Source organism: Haliaeetus leucocephalus, unplaced genomic scaffold, assembly GCF_000737465.1.
Source record: "Haliaeetus leucocephalus isolate CR32 unplaced genomic scaffold, Haliaeetus_leucocephalus-4.0 Scaffold184, whole genome shotgun sequence".
Taxonomy (NCBI): domain Eukaryota; kingdom Metazoa; phylum Chordata; class Aves; order Accipitriformes; family Accipitridae; genus Haliaeetus; species Haliaeetus leucocephalus.
Genome location: NW_010972620.1, coordinates 1,497,826 through 1,519,311, shown reverse-complemented (window position 1 = coordinate 1,519,311; position 21,486 = coordinate 1,497,826). Strand labels below are relative to the sequence as shown.

The 21,486-nt window shown below is 42.5% G+C and overlaps 1 protein-coding gene across 1 annotated transcript in view; it reads left to right on the top strand.

Moving 5' to 3' along the window:
• GRK5 (G protein-coupled receptor kinase 5) overlaps positions 1-21,486 on the top strand; it is a 97,602-nt gene that overhangs the window by 66,645 nt on the left and 9,471 nt on the right. Inside the window, exons 6-12 of the mRNA XM_010564685.1 lie at positions 2,917-3,009; positions 6,103-6,166; positions 6,707-6,847; positions 7,919-8,109; positions 12,447-12,484; positions 13,295-13,384; positions 14,584-14,792. Coding sequence (XP_010562987.1) covers positions 2,917-3,009; positions 6,103-6,166; positions 6,707-6,847; positions 7,919-8,109; positions 12,447-12,484; positions 13,295-13,384; positions 14,584-14,792 — 826 coding nt within the window. The remainder of the gene's footprint in view (positions 1-2,916; positions 3,010-6,102; positions 6,167-6,706; positions 6,848-7,918; positions 8,110-12,446; positions 12,485-13,294; positions 13,385-14,583; positions 14,793-21,486) is intronic.

Here is a 21,486-nt window from a genome sequence, read left to right as displayed (position 1 = left end):
GCTGCAGTCAGCAGCTTGTAAGGAATGTGTCAGGTAGAGAGAGACATTTCAATTTGAACCTGAGGCACGTATCTTCGGCTTATGTTCATAATCCTAGAGGCATAGCTGACAAGCGGTGAAGTCATTTCATCTGAACAAAATATAATAAATATTTCCATGCCATTATATACGCTACACACAGGCACTTAGTGTTTCAGGTATTTGACAGAGTGTTCTAGCCAAGTAAACCAGCCATGGATTTCATGCTGTGTGAAAAGAGCTACAATGATAATGTATCCAAAGAAAACATCTCTGTTTCAAAGTGAATAAAAATTAAGTGGCTATACAGTCCATTTAGACAGAGGAATGTGCAAACTTGCTCCGCATGGCTTTTCCAGAAAATCTTCACCCGGAGAATGGGGCTTCTTTAATGCTTTCTGTCTGTCTGTGGCGTTCAAATGAACGTGCGTTATTTCATCCTTTGTCTGGGAAAAGGCTTATCAGTTTTTGCAGCGGCGAGGCGATTTGTGCTATTATGCGCTAAAGCTCCAGGTATGCAATCTGCATTTGCAAACACTGACCAGAGTACGTTCACTCCAGTAGATCATAAACCAATAAAAATATGAAAAGGAGGGATCATCGCAAGCTGGCCCATGTGGTTTCTGGCTGAGCACGGTTTGTTTTCCCTGGATGATGTAATGGGGATTTGTAAAATTCGCTCCGCTGTCATTCATTGTTTTGACTCATTTCATTGACCTTTTCTGTTTTCAGTTATTCTTTGCGTTGGTAGGAGATGTGGGTTATTTCTGGCCTTCTCTTATAACATAACCAGTTTCCTTGCATTGGCCTGGTGTCATGTAGAGATGCTCGTATAACTTGCACCAGTTGTGTGTGCCAGTCCCAATGACAAAGGCAGAGCTGTGCTCGACACAACCCCCCCTGATGCCTGTTTCCAGTTCTCAAATCGGTTTGAAAGCTGACAGTTCCCTCTAAAATGCACTTTGTTGTTGCCAAAGAGGGGAACTAAAAAGCAAACAGCTGCTGAAAGGCAGCTATTGTTCTTTAAAATACGTGCAGCTTTTAATTAACTGAATGGAATAGGCTAGCGTTGGACACCACTTAATTCAGGCTCGTATTCACCGACAGCCATTCCTTCATCTCAACTGAAACAGAGAAATGAGCCAGGTTTGAGACCTTGTTGATAAATAGGCTGATCATTTCACATGGACTCAAATGGGGTCAAAAGGAAGTTTTAAAAACTTGCTGTTGGTATTTACTAAAGGTACTGAATAATGTTAATTTTGGAAGAGTTCACAGTCAGACCAAAAAACGGAGGCATACATACAAATATGAAGCTTGCTGTCCTGTAGGAGCAGGAATGGGGATGAGTTTCAGACACGTCTTTGTAGATAAGATCAGTCTGCGGGAGAAGTGCATGTATAACTCTAACTTCTGCTCTGACCTTTAATATTTTGACTGTCTGCTCCTGCCCCCCTCCAATTTCCCCTATAATTTTGGCTTTGAATTTGGCCATTTGTTAAAGCTCATTAAGACTTACTTTTTTTATTATTTTGTAAGCTTGAATCCACATAGGGGAAAACGTATGATCTGTGTCCAATCAAAGCTAATGAAGACAACAACAATTTGACTTATGACTACTGAGTGTGTGCAATTACCTGCCTGTTCCAAACTGATGGTGCAAGAATTACCAAAAAAAAACCTCAAACAGCTGAGAAATTCCAAAAACTTATGAATAGTAGCTCATGAACAAGGAGGAGCTAAGCTGAGGAGACACGTTATTCCTGGTGAATTGTTTGCTCAGGTCTAGAACTGCTCCAGGATAAAACATAGATTATCCATTCCTAAACTAGAGTAGTCCTTCAGAGAGGATTTCCTCCTCCAGCAAAATCTGGAAATGTGTCTTATATATCTTCAAATACCTGAAACACCCTTAGCTACAGACACAAAAGTGTCTGTATACACCAAGACAGAAACACTCATTTCTTGTGGGCATTTTTCACCCCAAACCAAGTTTTGTCCCCACCAATGCTGCCAGCAGAGGTGGATGCAGTAGCCCCAGTAAGCAAGGCAAGGACCAAAACCAGCAGGTCAGCAACCCTCTGTGAAAGAATGTGACCGCCTCCATCTCAGGCAGCTCTCAGCTAGCCCATCTTTTCTTCACTCTGAACCTTTGGCCTTTCTTATGGGATGTCTGTTGGTCTCTGGCTGCTTGTTACCTGTCACAAGCAACTTACTTCTCACATTTGCAGACTGGCCTTTTTATTCCTGTATTCCTCTGGTTATGCAGAAGACTTTGCAACCACTGCGTGAGCCCAGATTTCTTTTCTTGATCCAGAAACAAATCCACATCCCTGTTCAGGCTTTCTTTCCTCTGTTTTACTCTACAAAGCACATAGCTGTTAGGAAAAGCCCTTTGACTTTAATCACAGTTACTACTTCTGTATAGCAGGAATTGAAATTGATTTTTTTGCTGAAAGTAACTCCTCTGATGGTCCCTTTTTGACAGAAATGGGCTTCAGCCAGAAATTTTTAATCCAGATGTAAACATCCCCCAAAGTTTTGGAGCTCAGTTCCTGAGGGTGTTAAGTTACTAACAGAAGCAAAGACATTTGTTGTATAGTGACTAACAGCCTTTGTAAAAGTCCATTGAAGCCAGTGGGAGACGCCCTGTTAATTTTCAGCAAGCATAACCAGTACATACTACTATTCAGCTTGTATAAGGCCTCCTGTTAAGAAATACAGCAAACATAACACTTTGTTCCTAGATTGAAACCATGAGTAAAATAAAGTGCAAAAATAAAGTAGAAGTATGATCCTACCATACAAAAAGTCTGGATTTTCTCCTCTTGTTTTGTTTCTCTTTTGCTCCAAGTTCAGGATTATAAAATGCTTATATATCCTTTTCATCTGAGATAGATCTGTCCTTGACCACCTCAGTGGGGAACCATTCCAAGAATACCTAAACAGCATGTACTTCGACAGGTTTCTCCAGTGGAAGTGGTTGGAAAGGTAAGTGTCACAATTTTTTTTTTTTCTTAATTAAAAATGCATACGAAAGGTTTATTTCCACTTTCCATGCAAAGTCTGTAGAATACACTCAAAATCTGACAGCTGAGATAGTATGTTTGCTCCACTTGCCTTCAAGATAAAGACAGTTTGGCCTTTCTTCAGCGTTACCAATGCCTCATCCTAATGCTTGCAATTTGTGACCCTCTCTGTGCAGCAATTCTCTCCCTCTTTCTACTGTTCTCCTTCAGGAAGGTCCATCAAGACTCATTCCCCATTTCCCTGAGCTGTACTCGAGGGAAGCTCTCCCAGAGAGCTCCAGGAAGGTTTTCCTAATTTTAGCATTTGTTTTTAAGTGTTCATTGTTAGAAGGTTCAAGAAGAGGTAATGGCTTTAGCCACAGGAAGATGCCATATAGAAAAGTCATGTTTATTTTGGCATAAGACTCAGTTTAACCATGAGCTGAGTCTCCAGCTGTGACCATGCAACGAGTACCATTGGTGTCTGGGGTATGGATAGTGCTCTTTCATCCTCCGTGAGAGTCCTTACACCCATAAATACTCCTCAGCCGCTCCCTTCTCTCTTTAAGGACACCACACTTCTGAAAGTGAAATGCTCCAGCAAGCAGCTTGGGCACCTTTTTTTCACAGCATGCTTGTGCATGGCAAGTGAATAGGAAAAAACGTAAAGCCTATGAAAAAAAAGAAATCCAAATCTCCTGTGATCTGGGAAATATCTGTGGCCAATTTCTCTGTAGGCCCTGTCACCACGAGCTACTCATGGCACAGCTTGAAGGACACATTGCACTTTTTTTATAACCTCCCCTTGTGCAGCTGTAATGCTAAACGTAAGATACACATCCAGTGTACACCGTACCCACGCAAGACTGAAACAGATGCTGCTCTCTAGGGAAGTAAAGAATAAAACAGAAATCCACCCCAAAACACCAGGGAGCCAGTTTTGGCTTCTAAAGTGTTGGCTCAAGTGTTCAGCCGTTTAATGGTATTGGGTACATTAGGCACATTAGGCATGATTAAAGTACATTCAGAAACTTCAGTTGCCTTCCTGTTTAGCTACACTCTGAATATGGTGACTTTTCGTCTGGACCAGTTACAACTATTATTAAATCACTGTAAACAGACAAAAATACGGCATATAGGTCCTCGCACCATATTTATTGGCTAGACATTTCTGAGCACATTTAATAACCAGGCAGCCTTAGTGGGTATTAATTTGCAAGGAAAGGGTCCTTTGCCTTCTCCTTGTCAGTGAGGGCTGCGACAGATGTACACTGCTGGGTAACAGTGACCTTGAGTTGAGCGAAGCCCCGGGTTCCACAAATGGAATTAATTACGGCAGATGAGTTAGGGCCAGCTCCATGAGCGGTGTGCATCAGCGTGATGCCTCGGACATCAAAGGAGCTGTGCCAGTTCCTCTCCCTGGAAAGCTACAAAGCTGCTGCACAAGAGGGAAGGGAAGCGGTGGGCAGAGGGGAGAGCCATTTCATGCCAAGACATGCTCCACATGCCGTCTTTACTGAATCCAGCATTTACTCTTCCATTTCAATTAAAAAAACATCAGCTGATTCATCTCTAGCCAGGCTATTTCCTATCTATTTTCACATTTGGGGTAAGGAATTTTCTGAAATGCTTTGTGGATTTTTTTTTCCATTCCCCCAACAAATGTGACAAGCTATTGGATATGCTTGGCTTAAGAAGCTGGGAGAACTGTTTTTAGGATTAGCAAAGAGATGTTAGTAGCACAGAGTGATCAACGGCTCCTTCTGACAGCCTGCTGGCTCCAACAGAGGAGTCATACAGTCCATTTATTCCACGGACATTGCTGAGCATGTAGTTATTACTGCTAATTGTCGCTTTTAACCCCAATAGCATTTGCAGTATCCTCACAGAAGCCTGAAAATAGCATCTTTTCCTCTTCTAGTTTTGGCTTTCTGTGTATTTTTCTTCCCCCACTTTTAAAAACAATAATGAACATAAATGAAACGATTCACTTTAACATTTCTTCCTTATTGTCATCAACCTCATCATCCCTGTTGTGGGAACAGCCACGTTACTGCGCTCCCTCTGCCGGCTGGCCGCCCGCCAGAGGAAAACAAAGCTGGTAGGAATATTCATATCAACTGCTAATATAATTGTAAACTTCAGTGACGGAGTGGTGGATACAAAATCGGATCTCTCTGAATCTAGAGTTCCTCTTCTGCCACGTTGTAAAACTTTCAGGGTAACAAAGTGTAAGTGAGATGTAGGGCTGGAGCCATTTTGGTAGAGCAGGATTTTGTGGGAATCCTGTGAGATTGGATAGCGATCATGTCTAGTGATCATTAAGGAGCACTCTGCCCTCAGAAAGAAAGACAGACTTATTTACCCCTTAATTTGGCCCTTAAAAGGAAAAGAGATGCTTTTCTCCCTTCTTGCCAGTGATGCTCTCCCAGGAGGCTGGTACCCGAGGCGGGGCCGAACTGGCTTGGAGCTCGGCTCCCTGCTCTCCCCTCCTGCGAACGGCACCTAAACCCACCTCTCTGGTTCCCGGGATTGTTTCTTTCCTTGTTTCACATCAGTTTCCTGTTTTGTTTAAGGTCGAGACACCAGAAGTATTTTCTGGTGGATTGAATTTTGGATCTCTTTTTCTCATCTTGAAGACCAAACAAAGCAATAAAGTGTTAGCCCAGCACTACCCTTAAAGAATTTGTATATATCATGAGAATTAATATCTTGTTGGAAGCTCTCAGGCCTCCTCTTTGCTTCACAAAGGCCAAAGCTATATAACGGAGATTCAGAACCCTCCATGGTCCTAAGACGCTAGCAGAAATTATACTGATGACTCACTAATGTGTTGTATTTTATTACAGCTTAATATGTTGGAATTGAAAAGTTCAAGCCATACATAGTATTGAAGTAATGTAATTACATCATTATACATTGTATTATATAACATGATTACCTTGAAGTAATGTGATTATATAATATTTATCTATTTTGCTTTTCAAAAGTATGCTCTGAAATAAATAAATCACAGAGAGTGCATTAAATGTAGTATGTCATTTTTTTTTAAATTTTTTTTTTCCTCTTCTTCCAGGCAACCAGTAACGAAAAACACGTTTCGGCAGTACAGGGTACTAGGGAAAGGTGGCTTTGGGGAGGTGAGTAATTCTGAAAGTTTCTGTTAAGAGCGTTTCTTACTTCTCAGGCACTGCAGGTTACAGGAGCCTGATGTGACAGAGGCTGATTTTCGTTAATTGCTGACAGTTTACTTAGCCTCTCATGACACTGTAATCTCAAAAGAACACTTTTGAGAATTATATTGTATTCGACTGTTGCATTCACAGTGGAATTAGGGTCACACCCTTATTTGTATTTTACTGATGGCTCGAGGTCACTGCCTAGGCAGCAGAGTCAGAGGAGGCGCGGACAGGCTTTAGCTGAGCACATTAAAATCTGCACAGACAAAAGGAGGTGGGATAGGAAGCAGGCGGAGGAAAGTGAAATAATTAAACCAATATTACACAGCAGGTTTGGAAACAGTAGTCTGTTCCCCAGCTGCCCCCGCCTATGCTTTATTCGCTACGCTGCCGTCTCTAACCTTAAAAGGACTAAATCAGATCGGATCATGAGGAGTGAAGAGCAGCCCAGACATAGTGTTTGCTTCAATTTACCCAGCAATTGTTCTCTTTAATTCGCAGGTCTGCGCTTGCCAAGTCCGAGCGACAGGGAAGATGTACGCCTGCAAGAGATTAGAGAAGAAGAGAATAAAAAAGAGGAAAGGCGAATCCATGGCACTAAATGAAAAGCAGATTTTAGAAAAAGTCAATAGTCAGTTCGTAGTGAGTATTGAACTCCCCAGCGCTCAGGTCCCTGCTCACCTGCTGAGCACTGTTTCTGTTGAACCTGATGTCTCGTCCTGCTCCGCGCACCTTTGCCGAGTCTCATTTTAGTCTCTGATTTGTGAGAAATGCACCAGCCAAGGTACCTGTTCCTACCACGGGAACGTGATGCATTTTACAGGCCTTGACTTGCATCAGGGCTGCATCAGGCTGAGCTATTTTTATCCAGCGTGATTACCTGAATTCCCAGCGCCTGGCAGAGAGGAGCTTGGAGGAGACTGAAGGAGATTCAACCCAAATAGATCAGAAGAGATTGGTAGTGGAAGCAGCTAGCCCGTGACGCGGAGCTGGTCTGCCTGACGTAGGGCTTTCCTGAGTTGTGCCAGCTCTTGTGTCTCTTTAAAACCTTGCCTTAGATTTTACAAAAAAAAAAAGGTGGTGTTATCTCAGCATCTGTCGTGTTCTTTACGCTTATTTTTGGAAACACTGTGAATACAACAGATGCAAGATGTTTACTTACCTCTGGCAGAAGGAAAGGCGTTGGCCCGTATTTAAAAGTGATATTTTGGTTTGTCTGATCGCTCCTGGGGCACCCACCGGAGCCTCGCAGGGGTGTTGCTGACCTTCATGCCTCAGCGATGGTCCGTTTGACCACCGCAGGACTGGGCTATCTGGGCCTTCTTGGGAACCTGCTGAGATGATAGGTTTTTGACAGCTATCCAGCAAAACAGTGCAGCAGGCGGTGTAGATTCCCTTGATTATTAAGATTTCTCTTACACGGAAAAGTATGCCTGGAATTAGTACGTTTGTCCAGCCTGCGAAGCTATCTGAGCATTAACCTTTAGGGTTTCTGATGATAAATAGGCTGGATTCAACAAATTAAGCTATAAAATCCTAACATCTGATTTCTCTGTACTTTTAAAATGTGTGTTTGCTATTGTAATAAGGCCCATATCAAATTCAGTCAATGTATTTTTTTCCTTTTCTAGAGAAAATCTTTAATGGAAAGTTAGTGCTTTCTTCTTAGCAGCTAACTGAACTGTCACAACTATGCTACAAATGTTTTCCTAGGTCAATTTAGCCTATGCCTATGAAACAAAGGATGCACTGTGTTTAGTTCTGACCATAATGAATGGAGGCGACCTGAAGTTTCACATCTACAACATGGGAAACCCAGGCTTTGAGGAGGAAAGAGCTTTGTTTTATGCAGCAGAGATTCTTTGTGGCTTAGAAGACCTACACAGAGAAAATACTGTGTACAGGTAAGCACTCTCTAGAGTTTTAGGACATCTTTTCTGCGTAGAAAAGAATTGCCTGCATCCTCCCTGGTCATTGTGGTGCTGTACAGCTTAGATGCCTCAGTGCTTTGGCTGAAATTTTGCAGAGCCCTGTGCAAATTCAGTATGATTCAGTAATCATGGAAGGAAGCAGTTGCTTCACTAAATACATCCTGTCTAAATTACACAGAACTAACACAAAGGTCCCCAAACCCTACCTCAGCGTGCACTGGGTAACATAAAAAAATTATGAAAGTTCTTTTAAAGGGATTTCATTAAGGAATCTAGTTTCTAGTTGGTATGAAATGGAGATCATCCTATTCAAGCCTCTATTTTAATTATTTAGATTACATTGCATTAGGGGCTGTACCACATCAGATGTGGAAAAACCATCTCTCCTAGCACGGTGTCAGGCAGCGAGCTTCAAGAAGGACAGATTTCAAGTTCTCAGCTCCCAGTCTGGTTTACAGCTCTATACAAGTGCTTTTCCAGGGCATCATAGGGTTTACTTGCTGGATAAGCAGCATGACTGCAGACAGAGTTCTTGTGACTCCATGAGGATTTTTTTTTTTTTTTAAATCAATGACCAGTGTAGTTGTAAACAACATTTAATGTTTGTCTTCATCATCCCAGCTTGTGAAATCATTATTGCTGGCATTCACAGCAGAAGAAGTCCTGTGGATTGATGAAAGAGCCTCCAAGGACAATGATTAATAGACAATAATATGTTATTTTTAAAAACTAAGCCACACTTTAAATCATTTGATATGCCCATGTATAATAAACATTATGCATATGCTTGTATACATAGAAATTACGATATTATTGTTCCTTGGAGGAGATCTCCAGCAAACTGCCAGTTGGTTGCCTCACTGTGACTCAGATCTTGCTAGCTGGCATAAGGAGGGCAGACAGATAACACGCTGATTTAGTTGGCACTGGCCCAAGGAGGGGATTTTTTTTCCCAAGGAACAAAATGGAATTTTGTGTTTAATGTCAGTTGAAAAATTAAATGAGTGATGTGTTTTCCCTTTTCTTTAAAAAGCACCCTACCACATTCAAAAAAGTTTTAGGAGGTATTATAGTGTTACTTTAAAAAGTACTAGACCACAAGCATACTTTATTGATGAAAATGACTGGTACATTCATAACATGGCTGGTAAAATGCCATACTAATGCCACTTTCTAATAAAACAAATTAGATCTGGCCACTCAAAATAGTACATAGCTCTGAGAGAAATGGCATCCTACTTCCTTAAGCAGTTGTTTTCATGTTACTCTTAAAAGAGCTGCTAGTTTACACCTCAGGTGGCACATTCATTTTGGTGATGAATGATATTACATCCTTGTAGGTGACATTTTCTAGCAGTATTTTAGGAGCATCTGCAGAGACCCCTAATTTGTAATACTGCAGCATGTTTTGGGACCCATGAGAAGTGCTATATAGGTCAATAAAATATAGCGCCTAAATGCTACCGCTTTCTCAAGGTGAATAATTCATCACAAAACACTTATTCCTCAGACTTAATTTCATTTTCTATGAACAAAATGCTTCTGAGTAAATCACAGCAACAGAAAATACATCCCCATCTCACGGGCCGGTGACGCACGCTGTGGATGTGACCTGAGAGAACAACCAGGCTCAGAGTCAGATTTATCTGATTCAGAATTCCCTTGCCAAACGTGACACTTATCTGACATTTCTCAACTGCATCATGTTAGTAAAGGTCAACAGGTTGATTGTTCATAGGAAGCAAACATAAAAAGCTGCTGGTTCTCCCTGAAATATTTATATAAGTATTGTTATATATATATAATATATATATAAAAATTATTTATATATATGCTATAGCCATGCCTGGAAGCTCCAGTCAGCATCAAGATCGCATTGTCCTAGGCATTACACAAATACACAGTAAAGCCTTGTCCACCGTGACTGAGTTGTTTATGCTGTCCTGTACAGCCAAACAACGCGCCATCGCCTTTCTAGCATGGGCACAGTGCCAGCAGTTTATGTTTCACTATATTTAGGCAAGGCGAGTTTACATATAGGAAGCTGTACCATTGGGAAGTAGCCTTACATGTAACTGTGTCCACCGGGGAGTTTTATTTCTCCTAGACATTTCAGTACAAGAATCACATTCCTCCTCAGCACTTGGAAGTGTTGGCCGTGCAAAGGAAGCCAGCCTTGATCATGAGGAACCAGAAATCTGCAAACAGAAATGACAACTGATGTCTGGTGGGAAAGAAAAGCCTGCTCTAATTGCCCTAAATCGCAGAGGACTGTAAGGACCGAACTGCTGTTCTCAGAGTCCTCGTGGACTCCCTCATTTTCTCATTCAAAGATGCCATTTCCCAACTTGCATGCAGGATTCTTGTCATTTGGCCACAAATGACAAAGCTTTAAGTGGGACTAATAACTGCTGGAGTGGAAGATGAAGTAACTAATGAAGTCTGAGTTCTTCAAGGAAATATTTCTTAAGGGATTAGGAATAAATTTTTAAAAATAAATAGGAAATGCCCTTGACCGTGTTGCTCCAGCATTGGAAACCTTCTGCTGATAGGCAGGGAAAGCCCACGGTGATATGTTAAACAAAATCGCAGCTTCTCCTCAGCATGCGGCCGCCCGTCATATATTTCAGTATTGTTTATTTGAAAAGTAGGCTTGGTACCACTGGGCACCCGGTGAAGTTTATCTTGAGAGGTCAAGAGGGTCTGAAGCAAGCAAGAAGAGGAGATTGTTCACAGCGCTCTATGTTCTTGCTTGAAATAATAAATAAAAACGAGACGAGTTTTCAAATTTTAATCTCAGCATCGTCAAAACTACAAAATGGCCCTCGCCATTCACAGGAAAATTCATGACACTGAAGTGGTACAGCTTGAAACGCAGGGCAGGCTCCTGCACAGACTCCGTGCGATGCACTGATGTCCCGGTGCGAGGGTTTCTCTTGTAGGACCCCCTCTCTCTGCTCTTTGAAAAGAAATGCCTCTTGCTGGGAAGCTAACAGAATCAAGCTGGTTCACAAATGCAAGGAGGCCTTAAAAAAAAGACGGAGGCCAAGCACTTCTTGGATTTGCACCAGGCTAAGCGCTGTGTTTCAGTAGGAGTCAATCAGACAAAAGTCAGGCCGTGATGTTATGAATTGCAGCAATACGTTTTTCCCTGCCTCACCGGCCACGCTGATGCCGTATTCAGGCTCTTGAGCCAGCACAGCCTGCTCCCATCGCACGCCCCTTCTGGGACGCTCCCTGCCCAGCACGTCCCTGTCTTCCCTCTGACACCTCCAGGTCCCATCCCACGAAGGTTGGCTTCATTCCCGCTCTGCTCTAGCTCAGCGGCGTGGGGAGGACGGGCAGAAACCTGCCCGGCTCCCCCCTCGACAGCAGCCCACCACCGCATCCAGGAACGGCAGCCGTGGCTGCAAAGTTGTGCTCAGCTCCGCAGGGTTGGAAAACAGCCTTGGCCGAGCGAGGGGATTTGAGCGGGGCTGGCCTGGGCAGCATCTAGAAGCAGCAGCTGGTGGGTTTGGTGCAGACAAACTTTTCAGAAGAATGACCTGCCAAGGCTCTGCTAAATATACGAAAACTGAGGTTTTTTTTTTTTTTCAGAAGTTTATAACTTGGCCAGATTTGGGAATTTTTATTTTTTTTTTCACAGGAGCAGTAAAAGGCACATCTTTGACATCAGAGTGACCACCTTGCCAATTTTCATGGCGTTGCTCCAAACCACATAGGCAGTAGAGTTTCACAAATGTTTGTTGGAAGAATTTTAATCTGGGCACAGCGTTCCGCACTCTGCCCCTCATTTTCCGAACTCGCTGAAACTATTACACATGTGCACAAATGCATGTACACACATTCGCATATTTGTTCTGAGTCAGATGCTAGGCATAGAAAATTTGAGCCCAACAGATTGCTATTTCCATTTTCATATGCAAGTAAAATATTTTAAAATTTAAAATATTTTTCTTTTTAACAAAAGATTTTATAACAGAAAATGTTGCAGAGATTTAACAATGCATAGGACTATAGGGGTTGGTTTACAAGGCTTGCAGGACTAGATGGATGAGTCCATCATAGAGTGGATTAGGAACTAAAAGCTTGGCTTAGTGAAAAAATGTGACTCCAGTTTAGAAAAAGACATATGGTTTCAGTCTATCTGTGAAGTGAGTTGTAGAAAGTTGTATTGGTTTCCTGAGTTCCTTGCTGTTTGACTTGACACTCAATTGGTTTATTACTAGTAATAAATGCACTCATACACTGTCGTATGGTTATGTTATCAAAACCAGCTTCAAAAAATAACTACTATCTTTCATTTTCAGAGATTTGAAGCCAGAAAATATCCTGCTAGATGATTATGGTAAGTCTCAGAGATTTACAGAGATGCTTTCACAGTAAAGTAGATTAAGTTAGTTTTGGGATATATATTGCACAAAGACAAATAATGCTCTGAAGTGACTAAGAGGCTCAGCATACACTAATACTCCTGTATCGGGTTGGGTGAAGTGCTGGAGCTCACCGCACGGGTGGAAGAAAGCAGCCGTGCTGCTCAGCAGGGTCTGATACCAAGAGCACAGCTTTGCTGGGGGCGTCTGCCTTTTTTCATTGGTTTTCCATCCTTATCGTTGCAAGGCTGACACAACACAAAGGAAGTGGTGATTTCTAAATCTGTGCTTCCCGCTCCGTTTTCAAAAGTACTTTCAGCCTTTGCGGAGCCAACTCTCGTTTTATGCAAACCCAGGTACCTGTTCGCTGCTGAAGGCAGCCGTAATCAAATCTCCTGCTGACTTACAGACCAGATGTAGCTCCTTCAGCCATCAGAGAGTTGCAGAATTATGTCAGCCCATCCATCCCCTGCGATCAGTTCAAGATACTTCCCTACAGCATGTTTCTCGTTGCCTTTTTTTTGGTTGGTTTTAAAATACCTAACACAATCCACTCTAGTCCGGAGCCTCCCTGTTAAAATTAATGTCACTGCATTGTAATGCCCTTACTAATTCCTCTTTTCCTTATCAATGAAACTGCTCCAATTCAGAACACTCTTTTCTTAGAATGTCTGAACAGTAAATTGCAAGAGTGTTGTAGCAAAGACAACAGTTGTGGTTTTGGACTGATTTGGGTCATATTATTATATCTGCTTTGTGTTGTTTCATTTCTTTTTTCCTTCCAGGCCATATTAGAATATCTGATTTGGGTCTAGCTGTTAAAATCCCTGAGGGTGAATCAATCCGTGGAAGAGTAGGAACAGTAGGATATATGGGTAAGTCTTCAGTAGCTCTTTTTTTTTAAATTTGCTGAGATTACTTGAGTTTTGGAGATCTTTCTGCCACATAAGCTTAAGAAAAATAGTAAAGAAAGATTCACATTCAGCTGGGTATAGTTCCCTGCAGCAACCCACCAAGAAGTCATGCTCATGGAAGTCAGAAGTGGGCAGAAGGATGGACCACAGCGGCTCTTAAAGAGGCTGGTCTATAATCTTAAATCAGCAAAGAAAATTAAAAGGGGAGACAACAACCAGCATTCTAGTCATTTTAGCGTAGATTTATTTTAGGAGGGTTACATGCTAAAAGAAAGGTTTCTTGCTAGTTGCTACTTTGTATAATAGTTAAAATGTATTTATATGTTTATGATAAAATGGGTAAGTCTGCACCTATGGTCATTGGTGAAAAACACACTCCCTGATTTAACTAGATCTGTTTTCTAATTTCAGTGTAATTATTTTCACGCATTCTCTGAGTGGGCATATTTCTTGGAATAAAAATTGCTTATGCTTATTTGACTAAATAGAAACTAGCTGATATGAGCCACTGTTACACCATACAGAGACTTTAATGAAAGCAAGCAAATCAGTTGTCATTGCTAAATTTTGTTATCTCAGTTTGTGCACGCACTAAGACTGTGCTTGTGAGCACGCATGTGTGCATTTGTACCCATGTATGGAAGTGAGGATGCCTGCAAGACAGTGACTATAAGCCCAAAGCACACTGGATGGTTGCAGTTCAAAATAAATGTATTTTTTAAAGGGGGAAAGAAATAAGTTATAAATTGAGCAAAAAGACAGAATTTGCTTTTGAAGAAATGTGACTGCTGTTTACAGGATGTGTGTTTGTATGTCATTTCTTCCCTAAATGGAGAAATCTGGAAGGACTCTTAAGATTAGGCCTCTGCTTAATACTTAGGTTCAACTTCTTTTTGTTTTTTTTAATTGGTCTGACTTGGTTAGTAAGTCAGAAGGCAGCATGCACATGGCATGTAGCATGTAGTGTAAAAAAACATGGCATGTAGCATGCTGCATTTTCTGTAATGCCATCAACAGAAACCAGGAGGTATTTTTACATTTTACCCACTATTCTCTGTGCCTCTGTGTTCAGTCACCAAAATGGAACTTCTAGAAATTTAAATTTTTTTGCCTATGTAAATATCAAGCATTTCCACAAGACACATCTTTCTCCTCCACAGCTCCAGAAGTGTTGAACAACCAGAGATACACACTCAGCCCTGACTACTGGGGACTAGGCTGTCTCATTTATGAAATGATTGCTGGGCAATCACCATTTCGTGGGAGGAAAGAGAAGGTGAAGAGGGAAGAAGTGGACAGAAGAGTGCTGGAGACAGAAGAGGTGTACTCCCATAAGTTTTCTGAGGAGGCCAAGTCCATCTGTAAAATGGTAAGAGGCCTGAAGGCCCAGCGTGGCAGCTTCATTAGCAAGCTGTATCTGACATGGTTTGAGCAGTAACACAGTACCGTAGAGGGGCTGCAGAGACAAGGACTAACCAAGCTCATCTGTTGATGGGATGACTGCATTCTCTATTCATTCAAATTGTGTTTATTTGGGCTTGCTTCTCCATGAGATTCATCACGGTCATCTTGAGTCCTTTCCAAAGTTTGATGGCCAAGGGAGCGGTATCTATTCTCATGAGACTTTGAATGTTAGTTTGCAGTCAAGAATGCATTTCTGTCTTTTATAATCTTGTAGAAAAAATAAAAAGGACTTGATGATGCAAGACTCTGATTGTCTCCTGCAAGGAACTGAAACCCCCATGCTTCCATTGTCTTTGGTGAGCTGGGGGTAAGCAGGACAAAGATTATGCAATGAAATTATTGTGACACTCAAATGTTGTCCCAACCCATCTCACTAACTTTGTTAGCAGCTTTTCCCCCAGGGTGCCAGGGTATCCAGCTTTTTTTAATACTGTTGAGCTGTCCTTTAAAATGTTTTCTCACTCTTTCAGCTGGGAGTCATTTTCGTAGCACAATAGCCATGTCTGACAATGGAAATCCTCAAACCCTTTGAGAAATCTCAAAGCTGTGTCTGAATTCATCAATGTCTTGTCGACAACCATCTTTAGAAGGCTGAATTGTAATTTGGAAAGGGATGTGGCCTTTTTCTTGATGTTGTTTGCTAAAGAGTGAAGTCTCCTTTGGAGACAATGACACATCTGTGTATACTGGGAGAGAGAGAATGAAAGGAAAGAAAGGTCAACAAATAGGTAGTGAGAGTTTCACCAATATCTTGTGCAACAGGCAAGCAAACAGCAGATCAACAACATTCTGGTTGGCTGGCTTCATGAAGAGTCATTGAAGTCTCCTTGCAAAATAATAATGGTAGAATTGCCAAGTATCGTGCCTGGAAGTCATTAACTTACAGTGCACCAACTCATTGCTGAATCCCAGGGGTAGTAATTAACTGACATCACTCTTGATAGATACTCTAGGCCATTCACTGCCCTTAATACGCGATTCAGAGCCCCCAGTGAAGTCGGCGTGGGAGAATCTAGGACAGCCACAGACTCTTACAGACCATTTCATGTGCTCAGACAGCCTGCCGTCTCTTCTCTAGTAGCATCTCAGCTCCCACCAGGTGAGATGCAGCATCTGCCGGAGTGGCAGAGACTTTGTGCACGTCCTGTTGTTAGCATGAAATGAAAATGTCATGAGGCAAAAATTATATTCTTGTTGCTTGTTCTGTAGTTAGTTGCAGGCATGAGGCCTAATAGAATGAGAGTATACTTTGAAAATAACCAAGCCCATGACAACTTGAGACGAATTAAATGTAGCATTAATGGGATAGTGTTGGAGATGACCTACCACTCCCAGGGGAGTAGACAGTGAAAGTCATTATACTGTAGTAGTCATTTTCATCTTCAAGCCACAAGTCTCTGGTTTCAGGGATTCAGGGACCTCAGGAAGTTGTCTCATTCCCTTGCCTCAGGGAACCATGAACTCTATGTAAATCACTTCTGACAACTTGATCTACTGCTTCACTGTCTAATCACGTGGCATGTTTATTTAGGTGGTTTGTGAAAACTCTTAATGGATCCAAAGATAACCCTGTCATTTTTGAGCATTAATGCATTAAAACTACTGTGCCTTAAGGCTGGAAGAGCCTTACTTCTGATACCGAGCATGATGGCATTTGTGGTTTTCCATCCAAAAGTCATTTATTTTATCAAGTCATATTTTTAAACATCCATGATTCAAATATATTCTCAAATACTTTTTGCTCTTTATATTGCAAACCAGAAGTTTGTTGCTTTGTATCAGCATCTTAAGAAGGAAACAAAAAAGTGGTAATTAGGTACCCATCATACCTGCAAAATGAAGCATAAAGTTGCAGTACATAAATCCAACTTGGGTCTTCACAAAGATCCAACACAAAAGGCTTTCCTGTAGTGGAGTCTTCAGGGCAGGAGTGAGGAACAACACGCTTTCCACCATGTCTCCTAATCTTCTCTTCAAAGCTTACTCTATGAGCTAATAGCGTCGCCATCAGGAAATACATTGTCGTTATTAATTTACTCATATGAAAACCCTTTCGTGTCACCCCATGTCAACCTTCCCCTCCTGGATGTTTATGCCCTTTGCATTTTTGCAGGCACGTATCATAGCTCCCATTAATCATCATCCATCCCATATTTCCATGTTCATTTTGTAAGTAATTTCCCATAAATCAGCCCTCATTTTGGACTGAAACAGAGATGAATAATAAATAATTAGGAACAGGGGCAGCTGGCTTTCTGGGAAGCTCCCCAACCCATAGTTCCCATATAACATAACTGCTTCATGTTGGGGTTTTTTCCTGTGAAAAAATCCAATCTTTCTAGGAAATGCTCCCTGTTTGTTGTTGTTATGACTTGTACTTCATTGATGTACGTGTGTGTTTTCCCTGACAAGTGCAGTCTTGCATCCAAAGATGTGACTTGAAGTGCATTCAAGTCAACAGTACTGGATGAGCACGTATTGTTGTGCTCTTCTGTCACTCTGTCAGTGTCCTGTTTGTCTACGTTTCCCGCAGACTATCTTCCCTGCCGCTTCTCATTCCTGCAGCTCCCATTTGACTCCACAAAAAGGATCTCTAATTGGAGGGTTCAATGAAGATGGAGCCAACCTCTTGGTTTGGTGCCCAGTGACAGGACAGGAGACCATGGGCACAAACTGAAACACAGGAGGGTCCCTCTGAACATCAGGAAACACTTTTCCATGGTGAGGGTAGTCAAATACTAGAACAGGTTGCCCAAAGAGGCTGTGGAGTCTCCACACTTGGAGATATCCAAAACCCAACTGGGCACGGCCTTGAACAACCTGCTCTAGGTGACTCTGCTTTGAGCAGAGGGGTTGGACTAGACTCCAGAGGTGCCTTCCAGCCTCAGCTGTTCTGTGATTCTGATCTCCATTCCCTTCCCAAAGTGCCTCCCCAACCAACTAAAAGATGATGGGTTCTTTTTTCCCTAAAAGCAATCTTTTCTCTTCCTCACTCACCACCAGGAACTCTGTCATCATACTGCTACTAGGCCTGCCTGCTTTCATCCCTCCTCTCTGCTTTCATCCCTGGAAACAACTTGTTCACACATTATGACACCTTAAAGTTTATCAGCACTGCCTGAGAAAAACTGCTCTTTAATCTGTCTTGAGAGGCACCTCATACACATCAAGGTGCTCTTCAAATGATTATCATTGCTATTGCTATTGCTATTGCTAATAATAATAATAATAATAATAGATCTTCTGTAGTAAGCCTTTGCAATAAGCTTAATTGTCACCCATGCCTGAGAGAGCTTTGACTCTTCAGTTGGCCAGATTGGGCTGTGATTTCATAAGCAAAAGCAGTGCAATATACAGCCATTTATGTCATTCTGGCATCTTCAGTTCCCACACCACTGTCTTGTCTCATTTAGTAATTGAGATGTGACCATAGTATTACTTTTCTGTTCTCTAAAAATTGTTAAAAATAGTATGTTTACTCCTGTTTCAGAGTTGAAATTTATCTAGGTGGTGCCTTAAACTATTTGATCAGCTGGGTCAATGGAAGAGGTTTTACCATTCCCCTTTTCTCTTTTCATGAGCAAAAATTGTTTGCACTCTTACCCTAGAAAAACTTTCCCTTACTCCAATAATTTTAGGACTAACATCTTAGGACTTGGAGTTATTTATTACATGATATGAACTGACTGATCACATGAGGATAAATAAAGCAGCACTTTGGGGACTGTTGGCTTTTTTTAGCAATCCTCACAACAGTTGTTTCTTTTTGTAAAGGAAGCAAAACACAGTTGTGGAAAAAGTCTCAGACACTGCAGAGTTTGAATCCCCCGCAGGGATCAAATGAGTGACATGAAAGTATCAGAGAGTTCTTTATATCAAGAAAAAGATCTTAATGTAACTTCACCGCTCTACTCAAGACTCTTCTTTGAAAATCCTCTTCTAGTCATGCCTTGCCCATAACTCTGTAGACTAAATCCTGCCCTCATTTATACACATCCAGTGTCATCTGGAGCCTTTGTTACCAGAACATAAAGCTCTGCTGCTTCGTATCAACTTCATGCATGGTTGGATGGCCTAAGCCATCTTCAGATCTGAAGCTCTGTGAATTCTCCGTAGGTTTTGGCTGTAGAATTACACTTAAATTATGTTTGATTGGGTCATTGCACTGCTGTCCCAGGAGGGCTTGTCATCAGCCTGATGTAGTTGCCTTTGTTCTGCTTTCTATTCATATTAAATACATCCTTTGAAACTGAATTAAACAAAAGTGTAGAGATGACTCAAAACATACAGTTGTTATCTCTGTTTTCTTTCCCTGGTCAGATTCCCAAATGGGATGCATATTTCAGGCTATTACGCAGGTTTACTGTTGCAGAAAGCTGCTGGGACTGCAGGAAATGGTACAAGACTCATTATTCATTGGAGAAAGGAAGGACTTTCCCTTCTGGAAAATATTCTAGTCCATGCTATCTCTCGATACCCACAACAGAAGTATCTGGTTTCACCTGTTGCTATCTCTAGAGCTGGCTGCAGCTACAGCTTACTAAATTCCATGAATTTCTTATTTTTTTCTCCATTGGGACTCTCCTCAAGAGGCAGGCAGCTGCTCCCCTGCAGCTGGGCCTTGCAGGAGAATCCTCTCCTTTCTGTGGTCTTTCAGTCCAAGCCTAGTCCCTTTTGAGTGGCCAGCCACCCATGACCAACGGCATTCATGCTCCAGAGACTTCCTTCTCGCATCTGAGGTTCCTGAAATACTCCCTTGTTTATCACAGAGGAGCCCAGGAATCCCCAGACAGCCTTTTTCTATCCTTAACTACTCCATCCTCTGACCACACACTCCAAACAATTCCTAACATTTGCAGCCTGGTAAGGGTGAATTCCCAGATTATCTTGGTCTTCCCACTTAGTCCAGAGCCAGGAGAATTACTGGCTGCACGGACAGGAAAGTAACCCCCTTTCTTCCCTTCACAGCTGACTTGTAGAGCAGAAACTGCAGAGGTCTCCTTTATCATCTACAGGCAAGTCCAAATCTACCCCTTCCTACTACAACTTGCTCCTCAGCAGCACTGTTCCTGAAAGCTTCAAGGTGTCATTTCCAAAAGTGTATCAGAGCCATGGTTAGTAAAAGTGGTCCTTCTGCCTTCAGATTCTTCTTTTGACCTGTAAGGAAAGTCCTCTCAACCTGAGAATAGAAGATCAAAAGAACTTTTGTCTTCTCTGCCCAGCCACAATTGAGCAAACCAGATCTTGACTGAAAATTCCAAAGCAATCTTCTTTACATAGGCTAAATTCATATGCCTGTTGGGATTTACAAAAAAAAAAAAAAGAAGCAAAACCAAAAACCCCACAACAAAAAAAACATGCCTCAAGACCATGACAGCTCAAAGTCTCATGCAAGGATTTGAAAGCAAAACATCCCTCTTTCCTTCTACCCAGGGAAAGCAAGCTCCAGAGAAGTGCCCTGAAAAAGACCTTTTCCTATGAGCTAGATCAATATGGTGCTGTATCATGTGAATCTATATGCTCAGAGGATTGCAAGGCATAGAGATGTTTCTTCAAGTCTTTCTCTGTCTATGAATGTCCTGTTCCGGAGGTACGGAAGGGGGAGTGAAAGTCGGGCCAGCCAGAGCATGTAGGCAGAGCCAACATTAATCAGGCAATGGCAAGACAAAGTTCTTATCTCAGTCCTTTATAATGAACCAGACAGTTGTGTTGACCAGTCAGACCAGATGTCACCACCTAGACAGCAGCAGAGGCAGAGGAAACTGTGAGGAAGAAAGGGACATTGCTATCTGGAAGCTGGAAGTTGCTGTTGTGGCCAGAACCACTAGCTTTTTCCCATCAAATCCATACAGTCTCCTCTGGCTATTGCTGCTGCTACTGCTGAGGCAGAAAGAGCTGAGCAGAAGACACTTCTTTTATACCCCATAAACCCCTTCACCACCTCTTCTGGCTGCTTGGTTGGCCTTTGCCATCGTAGCTTGCTCAGGACTGGCTGGAGGATGGTCTCTGCATATACAGGGCACACCGATTGCCATCGCCATTTGCTGTCTCAGGCTGGAAATGAGGCCCCTAGGAAAAAAATGCAGAACTGAGGAGGCTGTGGAAGTTGGATAAGAAAACCACTGATGCCCAGGGGGTAGGAGAGCATTCAAAGAAGCCTACAGAGCTGCGACCGTGTAAATCAGTGATAAGGACAACAAAACCCACCTCCAGCCAGACACCTTCACAGACTCAGATGCTCAGAGAACCCGACCCACCCCGCTGTCCTGCACGGGCGCTGAGCCCCCGCGGGGGAAGGCAATCCCAGTGAGTTTTACTAATCATTTCAGTGCGATTGGTCTGCGCAGCCCACCTGGGGAGGGGGCGAGGGGAGATGGCTGCTTTTCAGTACCTGTTTTGGAGCAGCAAAGCTGCAGATCGAAGAGGTGAGGCGTGACCCTTTCCCTCCCCCGGGCACCCAGGCACCAGTCCCCTCCTGTCCCAGGGAAGAGGCCCCGACACAGCTCCAAGGCCTCTTCCTCGTCGGGATCGTTCCCCGAGGGGCGCGGAACGCCTCGCCGCCCCCGGCCGGACCCCGCCGCCGCTCCGCGCCGCCCCGC